Here is a 14,036-nt window from a genome sequence, read left to right as displayed (position 1 = left end):
GTATATATATATGTGTATATATATATATATATATATGTGTGTATATAATTACGAGGGCGAAATAAATTCGATAAAAATACGAACGTATGTATAATGTAAGTAAACGAATCGAGATCGAGTTATCAAACTCGTTTTAAGATCGCAAAATAATGTGCTGAATTCTTACTCGGTGACTGCAGTTTGTAATCGCAAACAGTCTACATAATGAATTATGCATTTGTATAACGAACCATTTGTGAACGAAGGAATGATGTATATTTCATGTGATTTCTATATTACACATATACCTTTTTTGCTACATTAGATACGTCGTCATAGCTGACCCATTGATCGCGTTTCGACGCGTACGGTCCCACGCGGCCCTCCGAATCTTTTGTTACGGACCAGCCGTCGTTCTTCACATTATCACATATCTTGCGTAGCGAACCAAATAAAATGAAACAATTAATAAATAATATCCTAATTGTTGCGATTCGATTTATTAATGATAGCGTAGCTAATTCTTACCTCGTGATATGCTAGGAACCCAGCTGATTTCGTAAACTTGCCGGGTTCTCCAGGTCCGTCAGCTTTCACGTGGAAGCTCGGTCTGTTCAGAGACTTTTCAGATAAGGTAAAACTTGATCCGTAGGTAGGTATGCCTAGGACAATCATTTCGGCTGGCACGCCCTTATTGATCCAGTACGTCACGGAGAAGTTCGCATTCAGAAACGGGCTGATATCGTCGGGGTGATGATAAAGCGGCGCGACATGACCAGTTTCACTTCCCATACCAGTGTGATAGTCGTACGCTACCACGCCGATCCAATTCACGTACCGTGTTAAAAGCGAAATATGAGTGTAGCCTCGATCGATGACGATCTTGTTCGCTGAGACCACGATGGATAACAAAAGTCCTCTAGATGTTAACGCTTCGCTAAGGTCTTTGAGAAATTCGACAAAGTTCTCGCGGTCCTCCTCAGGACCGCGGCTACAATCGCCCTGTCCGAGATATTTTGTTTTTAATTGCTATAATTATAGCATCCTTAATCTAATGGGGATTTGGGATCTATTAATAAATAGAAAATTGTACTGAAAAAGAGAGTGAAAAAGAGAAAAATAATTTTTTGTTTGATATTATTGTAATAAAATATCTTTTGGCAAAATCTTTTTCTCAAAATAAAATCTTTAAATTTTTTAAATCTCTCTAAAATTTTTAAATCTTTAAATTCCTTGATAATTTATGTTGAAAGAATTATTGCAATTACACTGAGAAAAAGGGAGGACATTACGGTGACTTACCTGCCAGCATACCGGAAACTCCCAATCAAGATTAAGTCCATCGAATCCGTATTGTTCGATGATTCTTACGACATACCTAGTAAAATTTTTTCTAGTCGATTGCGGACTGCTTATCAATCTGCTGTACTTGTCGTCCTCTGAATCGTTCCATCCACCTAAACCGAGCATCACCTTAACGCCATTTCTTCTTTTAATTTCTGCCGTTTTATTAAGAAAACTCTTATAGACATTGTCGGAGTCATCGATGTTTAGAAGAAATGTTTCCTCTTCCAACGTAGCAAAGGCGTACACAATATGCGTGCAAAGCGTCCCATCGATGTTCTTGGGAGTGAAGCTGCCAAAGCTTGTGCGCCTCCAAGCCCAATTTGTGTAGTAACAAACTATTTTTTTTTCATTTACATTTTTGGCAAGTCTCAATCTCGGCGATAGGCTGCTCTACGAAATCAATAGAATAAATCTCGCGGTTTTTTCATGCTGTAACGTGCTTTACATTTGTATTCGCTAATTAAAAACTTGTATTCGTCGTGATACATACTCGACGCTCAGCAGTTTTGCATTTGGTGTTCTCCGGCCAGTCGCATCGGTCTTCATTCCAGTAAAGTCCAGGTGGACAGGACTGTTCCGAGATCTTACCGAAGTTGCACAGATAATATTTGGTGCAGTCGCTTTTGTGCGATATGAATAAATGTCCTCCGCAGTCCGCTGGAGGTAGTGGGCTGGCTTCGATCTCGATGGTATCATCTATGTCTGGATCTAATTCAGTCGTTGTTGGAATTGTTGCTGGTGGAATATATGTAGGTGATGTAGTGGATTCGTATATGGGACGTTCGGTGACAGTTGTAGACTCAATGTTGCTCTGGTCGACATCGATTACAACCACTTCTGTACCTGTTGATCATAAGATGGTATTCAAATGTTATTAAAATCATATGTAGAAAATAGTGTAATATTTATATATCTTTTAAATGTATAATAGAAAATAAATTATATATTTTTCTATCAGGAGGCATGTACGCGATAGTGTCTCGGTGCTAAGCAAGCACGGCGACATTTTTTGTCGTATATGTCACAAGTCAAATTGAGTGAAATATTTTTTGATTTTGAAAACGATATCAATATATTATTATTTACCTTCCGTAATGGGACACAGCGGGCCCTTTGGATAGTTCCTCAAAACTCGATTCATTGTCCTTAATAGCGGACTGGGTTCACATCCACATCTGTTCTTGAAGTCGTCTAAGTCCAAGGCCCAAATCATACCGCCACCGAGGCCAAGTTTCTTGATTAATTCTGCTTTCAGTTTGATTTGTTGGGCGTCGTCGAAGCTTACCCATTGGTCACCTTTGTAGGCGTAAGGACCGATTCTTCTCTCTTTATCTTGAATAACTGTCCATCCCTTCTTCAATGTTCTTTCACATATCTATCATAAAGTAAAAAAGTACAAATATTTATATTAATATAAAAGAATGCAAATTTTCTTCAGAAATAAATATCTTTTACAGAACATTAAAAATTAATTAATTAAAAATTAATTAATTAACATTCTTCTATAATATACACATGTACTTATTAAAAATTCATTTAATATTTCTATTTACTTTTATTTTTATTTTTAATATTTCTTTTTCGAAAACATAGAGCTGACCTCGTAGTATGATAAAAAACCTCTTGCTCTGGTCGCTTCTCCAGCCTCGCCACCCCCATAGGTTGGCGCGTTTAATCCGTGTACGTTTCTCTCCGCAAGTGAAAATGATTGGCCGTATAATGGAACGCCCATGATTAACTTTTTCGGATTTGCACCTTTCTCTATCCAATAATGGATCGAAAAGTTCTAGTGGAAAAAATCAAGGTGGTTTTAAGACTCTTGCAAATATTCACCTCAACCGTATTGAATCGTGATGTCATAAGCGAGAAATGTGTTATAAGCGATACGTTAATTTTCTTGCACGCCATTTATAAATAAATAAGACAAATTGAATAAAACGAAATAATGAGATCACTGTAAAACACTTGTAAAAATAGACCGCAACACTGTCATCATTATCCCCCCTGATAGTCAGTAAATAATCGTAAAATGCGTTTACTACTTTATCCTCAATACGCATGCGCAGCATTGCTATTGAATATTTTCACTTCACAAACATTTTTCGACTACTTACTATTGCTATCAGGGGGGTTAATGATACAGTATTGGCTCATTTTTACAAATGTTTTACTACATCTCATTATTCTGTTTTATTCAAATTGTCTTTATTTACAAATGATATGTGAGAAAAATCAACGTATCATTTCTCGCTAATGACATCACAATTCAATATGGCTGAAGTGAGTACTCAGAAGACTTAAAACTTCCGAAATTAGTATAACTCTTAATGTAAATAATCAAATCAAAGTAAAGCTTACGGCATTAAATGTCGGTTCCCAGTCGTTTGGAAGACTATATAATGGTGCTACGTGGCCGGTTTTCTTATCCCATTGACCGTGGAAATCGTACGTCATTATGGATATCCAATCCAGATATTTTGACAAAATGGGAACATCGTATCCCGCATCGATCACTCTCTTGCTCGGCGAAACAGCCGCAGAGAGAAGCAATCCTCGCGGTTTGAATTCATCGCTCAATTCCTTGATCAGTTCAACGAAACTTTGCTTATCAGACTCCGGACCCTTGTTACAGTCCACTTGCCAGCATACCGGGTACTCCCAGTCGAGATCAAGACCCTCAAAGGTGTATTTTTCGATGAAGAGAAGAAGTTGCGTAATGAATCTTCGCCTAGCCGACGGTGAGTTCACCAATCTGCTGTATTTGTCTCCGGCTGAATCGTTCCAACCACCTAACGCCATCAGCACTTTTAAACCTTTTGCCTTGAATGCTGCCACTCTGTCATAAAACTTGTTGTCTATATCGGCCCAGGGATCATGAGATTTCATTGTTAAACTGCTACCGTCGAGTATGGAGAATCCATAAAGTACGTGGGTGCAGAGATCGGGATCTATATCCTCCGGTACAAATTTACCACCTTCCTGTCGATACCAGGCCCAGTTAGTAAAATAACAGATGACTTTAAATTCATCGTTCTTGGAACTGTCCTGTGTAACGCGATCCACCGTAGTAGTTGGTCGTATCGCTTGCGTAGGTTCAACGATCAATGTCGTCATCGATGGCGACACCGATGACGGTTGCAGAGGCTTGTCGTGCTCCTTCGATGGTTCCGCTAGCACCCGCTGAATCGTATGCATCAATGGATGAGGTTCGTTGTCACATCGTCCGCGGAAATCATCCAAATCCAGAGCCCACACCATACCGCCGCCTAGACCCATGTCGCGCACAAATTGCGCCTTCCGCCTGATCATCTCTGAGTCGTCAAAACTGACCCACTGGCTGCCCTTGTAGGCATACGGTCCCATTCTACCTTCTGGATCTTGTACCACTGTCCAACCGCGATTGAGTATTCTATCGCAGATCTCATAGTAAGACAGAAAACCAGCAGCTCGAGTGAACTCTCCGGCGTTTCCGGCGCTGGCCGGAGAATTTAGATCAGTCCCAGAGCTTGGATCGTTAATTGTGAAGGATTGTCCATACAACGGCATTCCCATGACGATGCTCCTAGGTGGAGCGCCCTTTGAGATCCAATAGTTGATCGAATAGTTAGCGTTGAAGTAATAAAACTCGTCGTCTGGATGATAATATAAAGGCGCAACGTGACCAGTTCGTTTATCCCATTGCCCATGGTAATCATACGCCATGACAGCAATCCAATCCAGATTCTTGGCTAACGACGGCACGTCGTAGCCCTTGTCGATTACTTTCTTACTCGGCGAGACTGCTGCTGAAAGAAGTAATCCTTTCGGTTTGAATTCAGCACTTAATTCGCGTAAGAGAACTGCAAAACTTTCTTTATCCGAATCTGGTCCCTTGTTACAATTTACCTGTTGACAAAATTTGGAAAGAGTTACGAATAGATAAAAATGATTATAAATGAATTATTTACAATAAATTATGTAAAAAAAAAAAATTAAAAAAATATGAGAAATAGTAGAGTAAAGATTTGAAGCAGAGATTTATAATATAGTTTAATAAAACTATTCGAAATACTTCCATAGAAACATAATAAAAATAAAGAGTATAAATACATACGTACAGAGATCATAAGCAACAACTTGAACTTGTTTTTGTTTGTGTTAATGTCATTAAATAAAAAAAAAATGCACTCGCCTGCCAACAAACGGGATATTCCCAGTCCATGTCTAATCCGTCAAAGTCATATTTTTTGATAAACTGAAGAGTATGATTGATAAACTTCTTTCTAGACGAAGGATTGTTCACCAATCGGCTGTACTTGTCACCGGCCGAATCGTTCCATCCGCCCAGCGCGAGAAGCACCTTAAGACCTCGTTTTTTATATGCTACTACCCGCTCGTAGAAACGATTATCAAAATCCGCCCAGGAATCGTGCGCCTTGATTATCATTTCGGAATAGTCCAACACCGCGAAGCCATACACGATATGTGTGCATAGAGTATGATCGATATGTTCTGGCAAATAACGGCCAATTCCACGACGATACCAAGCCCAATTGGTAAAGTAACACACAACCTTATAGTAGCCGGACAGCGGGGAGACCTTGTCGGGGTCTATAATCGCTGGAGATAAAGTCGGCGTAGGTTCAGGACTCATAGTCGACATAGTCGGAGCCTTTTCCGTAGTAAATTCCGGGTGAGTGATTGGTTTCTCTGAGATTGATGGATGCGAGGATGTCGTTACCGATTGCGTGGTAATTTCCTTGTCGCCATCGTCATCCGTGCATTTCGCCCGAGACGGCCAATCACAGATACGAGTCTCCCTGTTGAAATGCAAACCCGGCGCGCAGTTGAATACCTCTTGACGACCCCAAAGGCACGCCTGATAACTCGTGCAGTCACCCGGTACACCACTGTAGCTGCCGGTGATGCAAGTCTAATGTAATCACAATAATAATACTTGATGTCAATATCAATTATTGAATTATTACGCAATAAACGAATAAATTAAAATAATGAATGAGCCGGATGTACGTACTGCGGAGGTGTAATAGAAAAGATTATAACTGACTGACAATGAGAGAATGTTATGTTAATATCCGTATGTATTAATAATTAATATCTAAATGATCATTGGCAGCACTATTATATAATTTATTACGTTACTTACGGTTGGAACGGTATCTTTTTCCACGAGCAAGGCATTCTTATGAGGTTTATTGATGCATGGGCTTTTGAAAGCCCAATCGCACATGTTCTTGTCGGTGTTCCAATTTAAACCTGGACCGCACTGCTGCGAGACAAGATCACCGTTCACACAGACCAGAAAGCTTGTGCACGAATTTGGATAGGGATAATATTGTCCATGTTCGCATGGTTTTTGCGGTTTTTGCGTCGGTTCTATAACGATAGGTTTCGACGTGGTGAGCTTCGTGGTTGCTATTGTCGTCGTTGTTATTGTTGAAATTGGTCTGGTAACTTTGGAGGTTGTAGTAGATGGCCTCTTAGTTGAACTACTCCATAAAGGACTGCTTGTCGTTGAAGTAGAATCTAAAAAAAAAAGAGATAAAAATTTATGAAACGCATCTTGTACGATAAAAATCAATTTAAGATCGATTAAATTGACACCTCGACGAGAGATTTCATACACTCCCTGTACGACACAGTTTAGAAGAAGAAGAGTTAATATCATATAGAATCGAGTGAAGGCCATGGTTTTCGCAGACGCACCATGAGCGAACGATGTGCAAACAAGAGTCGTTAGCGTGGCTTGTACCCTTGCCAATGCCAGCGATCTTCTTCGCTTTGCGGGGGATAGCAAAGGGAGAGGATGCAAGAATGCTTCTTAGCCGGAGGCGACATGTTAAACGGAAAAGATATGTATACGCGACTATATTTGCATACGCCCAACTCAAACGCAAACAGGTTTGTACTCATATTTGTCCACGTGCTCGACACAATTTTTATAGATTATTAAAGAGTCAATGTCATCGCGATAATTTTCTCGTTAATGGGTTAATGTTATCAACTCTACAAAGATGCATTTATATTTCGCGACTATCAAAATCAATCTGCGCGTCAATTATTACTCATTGTTGTCTAGTTGTTTCGAACTGTGTAATTATGGATCATTTCTCTAGCAAATAGAAGGAGGAAAAGATAGAGACAAAAAAGAGAGGAATAATTAAGAATTAACGTATCTGGTTAATGAGAATAGGTGAGAATCTTACCAGTTTCTGCTTGACATTTTGCCGCCGACGGCCAATCGCACAGTTGTCGATTCGCATCCCAGTGTAATCCTGGCGCACATTGTTCACGCTTCAACTCGCCGCGGACACATCTGTAATAATTTCCACAGTTCATGGGATCGCTGTAATACGCGCCGCTAGTACAATTCGCTTCCGATGTGCCGACAATCGGTTTCCTTGTTGTAGAAAGTGACTGCGTAGTCGGTGAGCTATTTAAAAAAAAAATTTAAAGAATGAATCAATAAGGAGCTTTAATGTAATTGTAACTAAGATGACTGTAAATAAAAGTATATCTGAAATGAAAATAAAAATAAAACTTAAAGCGAGTGTCAATAAAGCGCTAATTGGAGTGTAAAGGAAGTGTAAGGAGGGAGTAACAGAAACATAAATGAAACTCGTAGGAAAATTGGAATATGGAACGTAAAAAAAGTGTCGACTAAACGTTAAAAACATTAAAGAAACGTTAAAGAAACATAAATGAAAGTATAGATAAGTTTTCCAGCAAGCACGAGCAGAATGTTCGTTGAATGTAAATAGAGCGTGATTAGGCAGTTCTGGAGAACATAAACGGAGCATCATCGAGTTCTTAGATGAATGAAACGATAATTGAGGTCCTTGGTAAGCAAATGATATTTTAAAATATATTTCATTCGGTAAATATCTAAAAAAAAATGCTATGCTTTCTTCTCGGAGCCCTAAGGACTCACTTCAAAACATTTTTTCATTAAAACACAACTGAAAAATCTTTCAATGCTATGTCTTTTATCCTTAATCTGTCCGGTGTTTTACATTCAAGAAGTTAGTTCTCGCTAAGTCTCTCTGATAGTACCGCATACTTTCATATTCAACGACATTTCGTTTTCAAATAAATTTTTTTATCTCTATATCTTGGAAGCGTATTTGAACGCTCCTAATGTATTTTTTACCGAACATTTAGGAAGCGTAGACGAAATACTAATGAATGAAATGTTTAGGAAGTATACGTCATCAGTTCCATGCATTCTTTGTGGAGTGTTGAGGAGCATATGAGAAACGTTAATGAAAAAAAAAAAATGTTTAACGTGTAGGAAATGTGACAGATGTGTTTTGGGCACACTTTACGGAGCATTTGGGGAGAATTCGTGGAGCGTGTATAAATATTCAAAACCACTAAGAGTGGTAAGTCAATGGAAAGTCAATGAAGTGTTTAAAAAGCGTTAAAATTCTTTGTTCACACTTCTTTGACACTTGACAAGTTTTACATTTTCATCAGGGCGCTAAATATTTTAGATGATCATTTTGAATGGATTGTTTTGACTTAAAAAAAAAAAAGGAAAAGATTGAAATATACGGAGACGAATAATTGTGATTTGCTTTCTTTTACCACGATACAGTTGATATAGGTGTAGTGCTAAGAGCTGTACTCGGTTTTTTAGTCTCGCTAGGCTTTGTGACGTCCTCCGACGGACTTTTACTGGGTTCCTGGCTGGTCCAAGTCCACGTGGGCCAAGTGGTCCTAGTCGTCTGTTGCGTCGTTGTCGTGGTGCTCGGTCTTTCTGTCCACGTGGGCCACGTGGTAATTCCAGTACTAGACGTTGTCATTGATGTAGTAGGGCGCGGATTGCCGTCCACGGCGTCACTGTGAGTAGTTAGAGTCGGTGCTTGCGGTGTCACCGGCTGCGGTGGACGTCGGCAATCCTCCGAAATGGGCGGCAACGAACGACCTGTTAATTAGAATAATTATATCAAATGTAAAATATTAGAAAAGTAGCAATATGTGTAATAAACATATAGTATATAATAATACAAAATATAATGATAACTTGTAATAAAATGTAGAAAGTTACTATATAATACAAAATACTATATAATACAAAATACTATATAATACTAACAAAGATCATAATAAATAATATAACACGCACCTAGCGCACGGTTTATGGTTTTCAATAAAGGAAACGACTCAGAGCAGCAGAGATTCTGAAAATCATCCAAGTCAATGGTCCACATTGTAGCTCCACCATAGCCATTTCCCGTGATATATTTGCCCTTAGCGTAAACACTCTCCCGATCTTCGTAACCTACCCACTCATCTTCGAAATGAGCACTCGGTCCTGAAATTATATAGATTTTATGCAAAATATACCTACTTATTTTGTTCAAATTCACATAATATATATTTATTCGTCGATCGTCTTACCAATTCCTACTTTCCAATTGTGTCGCTTAATCCTTTCACAAATCTCATAATACGCCAACATTCCAGGTTGCTTAGTGAACTCTCCTGGTTTACCCGGACCGGTCGTAGGATCACCCAGATCGGCTTGGCTTGCCGTTGAGAGCCGATAAGACTGCCCATATAGGGGGATACCGACTAGGAGTTTAGATTTCTCAGCACCGAGACCAACGAGATAGTTCATGGTAAAGTTCTGTAATATTTTCAAACGTTATATTTTGCGATTTGCAACATGCATTTTCACGCAATTCGAACTTACAACGTTGTAATAGAGTTTGCTATCGCTTGATGATCCAAACAAGGGTGCTATGTGTGCCAACTTGGATTCCCACGATCCATGATAATCATACGTCATGACCGACATAAAGTCGACGATCTGCGAGATTTCATGCACCTCGTACGCTTTGTCAATGACTTCTTTGTACCCTGATAGGGCAGCAGCCAATAATAGAGGCGGGTCTTGCTTGTTAAATTCCTCTCTGAGCTCTTGCATCAACTTAGTAAAATTCGGCTTGTCAGAATCGGGACCTTTTTTGCAGTCGCTCTGCCAGCACTTGGGATAGCTCCACTCGAACGATAGACCGTCGAAATTGTGCTTCTTCAGGAAGTTCATCGTAGCAATGACGAATTTACGACGAGAGACGCCGCTGCTGATCAATCGAGAATATTTATCTCCAGAACTGTCGGTCCATCCGCCTAAGGCCAGTAATATTCTTGATCCTTTGATCGAGGTCACTCGCTGGTATAGATCTGGAATGAATTATTCGAGGAATCATATCATTCGATTATATCTTTTAAATGAAAGATTTGAAACAAGAGCGATATAATTCCATGTCTCACAAGATTCGCTTTAAATATGAAATACGCTATATTTAAAAAAATGGATCCTTTCAGATTACAGATTTATAATTCAGTTTTATTCTGAATCTTTCAAATGTCTCGGCAATTGAGATCACATGTGAATTATCATGCTCACTATTTTCAATGTCGGCCCAAGGATCGAACGGCTGAATCAACAGCGTCTCAGGATTCAATCCAGCAAATGCGTAAATAATATCAGTACAGAGATTCGAATCCAAATGTTCTGGAACGAATTTACCATCCCCTTTGCGATACAATGCCCAGGAAGTCATATAACACGCTATTCGCGGACCGACTTGCTGCAACACCTTTTTTGACGATGTTGTTGATGGTGTATCCTGACCAACAATTTTATCGAAAACATTGAGTTTGCAGATCTCTGAAGATCGCGCTAGGATGGCTGCCACACAGCGTTTCTCTCTCGGATCAAAGTATCGGCTGTGCCCGCAATGACCATGATGTAGTTTTCCTAAAAATAGCTCTGTGGTCACTGAATGTATAAATTTGACTTTTGCGATTTATGATTAATTTAATTAAGCTGTAAACGTTACCTTTGATACAAGAATAAAATGCGGAACAATTTTCCGGATCCCTAGAAAGACCATCCTTCGGACACTTCTTTGTCGGGGTATCCTCGTAATATCCTAAAGATCGTACTGCAGCGTTTAGCATCGGCCAAGGATTTCCGCAGATACCCTATGGGATTTAAATTCATATGCACGCGTTAAATACGATAATATGCCGTGAATGATTGACGCTAAATGCTATTTAAATTGCTGACAACGCTTAAATTAAAATCATTCTTTTATAAATCTGTTAATTTTGATGCACTTATATCCTTATGGCGCTAAAAATAAAAATTTCAATGAGACAAAAAATAAGTTAATATTATTAATAACCTGAAAATCATCTAGATCTAGCGACCATAATGAGATTCCACCGAGTCCCATTGCTCGAATAAACGCCGTTTTAATTTTAACTGATATAGGGTCGTCGTAACTAATCCATTGATCCCCTCGCTTTATGTATGGGCCTTCCTCGTTCCTGCCAGAGATCCACAAACCTCTTTCCAATTTCTCACACACCTACAGAGAACAATTGGCTTTGGTTAATATAAACACCTTTTTTTACATTGAGAAAAATATCTGATTGAAAATAAATCAGAATCAGCTGAAAATTCTGATCATATAACAATCAGAAGTTTAATTCCTCCTCCTCTCTCTCTCAACTAAAATTATAATAGGTTCAACGAAAAAAATTTTGATTTATTTATTTTTAACCAGAATTTCAATTAACGCAACTAAGCTCTTTTTTTTAGTATTGACATGATACTTCACCTCATAATAAGCTAATTTTCCGTCTCTCAGTTTAGTGTAAACACCCTTTTTGCCGGATTTCTGAACAAGCGTGCTGACATCGGTGAGATTGCTAAATTTGAGAGTATATCTTTGACCAAAGATTGGGATAGCGAGAACAAACTTCGATCGTTGTCCGGCGCTAACTTGCTCAACCCATTTGCTTGTATTCTGAACAATGAAGCTCAAGGGACCTGGATGAAGAACGGGATATTCCGTTTTTCCGCAAGAAGCACAAGCCGATTGAACGTCCCGCCAACTTTTTAGGATTATCAAATCGACGATCGGTAAAAGTTCCAGATCCACGGGATCTTCCGGTGTCAGTGCCACCGCGAGGGTATATCCTCTTTTGGCTAATGGAACACCGATTAACTTGAGCAGAATTTTGAATTGAGACCAATCCTGGGCGGCGGTTGGCCAATCGAGCTCGATACCATCGAAACGATATTCTTCGAGGAATTTGAGAATAGATTCCCGCAATGGAAAATCGGTCGATAAATTGGCATTTCTTTGGATAATTAGGCTACGATGTGGATTCGGTTGGATGGATATCAGCACGCGAAGTGCTGGATCTTTTAAGCGAAGCCCTGTGGCAGCATTGTAACCGCCTAATAGAAAAATTGAAGAATTGAAATTGAATTAATATTATTTGTTAATATTATAATTCAATATTTCCAAAATATTTGTTAAATATTTTTAAACATATTTTTATTTTGATAAAATGATAACCTACCTTTAATTCGGTCGTATACTGGATCGTTGGGAACGATGGAATCTTGTCTGTCTACAATGAAATAATAAAATTAATAATTAAGATAATAAAAGTACTCGCAAAATAACATATGCTTATACATCTATAATCTAGATCTAATACAATTATTATTTACCGATGATAGCTGTGGAATATACTAGGTGAGTGCATTTGTAATCTGGCACATTTTGCGGGTATAAGGAGAACGGTTCCGTCCTATGACCGGCTTCAGAGTTGAAGCGACAGATAATTTTAGGTTCGAGAATCTGCTGCGTTCTTCGCAAGGTCGGTGGTGCCACGGGCTCGATCCAAATCGATTCGTGATCTGGATCAACACCGAGAAAAGGTGCTTCACGATGCTCCACTGCATCTCTCAAAGGCAATCTTCGGTTCTCACTATAAATATGAGCAATTCTGTTATACTTGTATCATATATTATTATATGTCCTAAATAATATTATAGCATATATTGTTAAATCTATTACATATCAAATCAAGATACGCACTAAAAGAACAATCAAGCAATATCTGCATTAAATAAAAATAAAGCAAAATTGTAAAGAGTTATGAAATTTTAATCTTCAATAGTTTTAAATTTTTCAATCCTTAGATGTGTACAGTGTGTTTTAATAACAATCTATAAAAACAAAAATAAATTAAGAAAATGATTTAAACAAATATAAAGTAAATATTTAAAAAATAATTGTAAAATTTATTTAAAATTATTTGGAAATAAGAAATAATGTCGTCTTATCTTCAATCAAAGGTATTGCGGAAGAAATATTGATACAAAAAAAAAAGAAAAGGAATATCCCACAGATTTTCAACTTACGTATATAAGGGTTAAGATTTGCCATGTAATAGTGATTCTTTAGAAAACGAGTATCAGAAAGGTTTTAGCCGATTAAGATAAAACATATTCTTCGGATAGTCACCTCTCAAAGTCGTCTCGGAATGTAGGATTCGATTTAGCGTCTAATACGTTGTCCGGCAACGATTCGACTGCGTCGCGCAGGGGATACCTGTGCGAGCCGAATTCATTGTAATCTAAATCATTTGACAAGCGGCCGAAGGTCGGCAAGCTTTCGATGGCGTCTCTCCGGAAGAAGGGAAGAAATTCGCGTTGTTGCTGATGTTCCGACAGCGGCGGAGGAGGTAAGATCTCTCGGACTGGTACTCGATTCGAGGGAACGGCCGACGATAAACTCGTCAGCCAAGCCAAGATAATCCAAACCGTCATAATTAACTATATATAGTTTGCTGAAATGGAAAATTGTATTAATATTTTATATACACAGATTCAA

General features: G+C 38.6%; 1 protein-coding gene and 1 long non-coding RNA gene across 2 annotated transcripts in view; both read right to left on the bottom strand.

The window, feature by feature from the left end:
* LOC108692774 overlaps nt 1-14,036 on the bottom strand; it is a 22,851-nt gene that overhangs the window by 1,518 nt on the left and 7,297 nt on the right. The gene's annotated exons all lie outside the window — the stretch shown is intronic.
* The window catches only part of LOC108692773 (probable chitinase 3), a 16,430-nt gene that overhangs the window by 602 nt on the left and 1,792 nt on the right, over nt 1-14,036 (bottom strand). The window contains exons 2-22 of the mRNA XM_018201199.1: nt 13,668-13,992; nt 12,869-13,128; nt 12,715-12,765; nt 11,964-12,589; nt 11,526-11,711; nt 11,178-11,322; nt 10,742-11,095; nt 10,025-10,515; nt 9,730-9,958; nt 9,455-9,643; nt 8,914-9,253; nt 7,533-7,759; nt 6,473-6,852; nt 5,498-6,238; nt 3,685-5,211; nt 2,927-3,112; nt 2,413-2,701; nt 1,817-2,169; nt 1,282-1,716; nt 508-981; nt 288-413 (exon numbers count right to left, since the gene is read on the bottom strand). Coding sequence (XP_018056688.1) covers nt 288-413; nt 508-981; nt 1,282-1,716; nt 1,817-2,169; nt 2,413-2,701; nt 2,927-3,112; nt 3,685-5,211; nt 5,498-6,238; nt 6,473-6,852; nt 7,533-7,759; nt 8,914-9,253; nt 9,455-9,643; nt 9,730-9,958; nt 10,025-10,515; nt 10,742-11,095; nt 11,178-11,322; nt 11,526-11,711; nt 11,964-12,589; nt 12,715-12,765; nt 12,869-13,128; nt 13,668-13,972 — 7,914 coding nt within the window. The 5' untranslated portion in view covers nt 13,973-13,992. The remainder of the gene's footprint in view (nt 1-287; nt 414-507; nt 982-1,281; nt 1,717-1,816; nt 2,170-2,412; nt 2,702-2,926; nt 3,113-3,684; nt 5,212-5,497; nt 6,239-6,472; nt 6,853-7,532; nt 7,760-8,913; nt 9,254-9,454; nt 9,644-9,729; nt 9,959-10,024; nt 10,516-10,741; nt 11,096-11,177; nt 11,323-11,525; nt 11,712-11,963; nt 12,590-12,714; nt 12,766-12,868; nt 13,129-13,667; nt 13,993-14,036) is intronic.

This window comes from Atta colombica, unplaced genomic scaffold (assembly GCF_001594045.1).
Source record: "Atta colombica isolate Treedump-2 unplaced genomic scaffold, Acol1.0 scaffold82, whole genome shotgun sequence".
Taxonomy (NCBI): Eukaryota; Metazoa; Arthropoda; class Insecta; order Hymenoptera; family Formicidae; genus Atta; species Atta colombica.
Note: the sequence above shows the minus strand (reverse complement) of the source record. Positions and strands in the feature narration are given on the sequence as shown.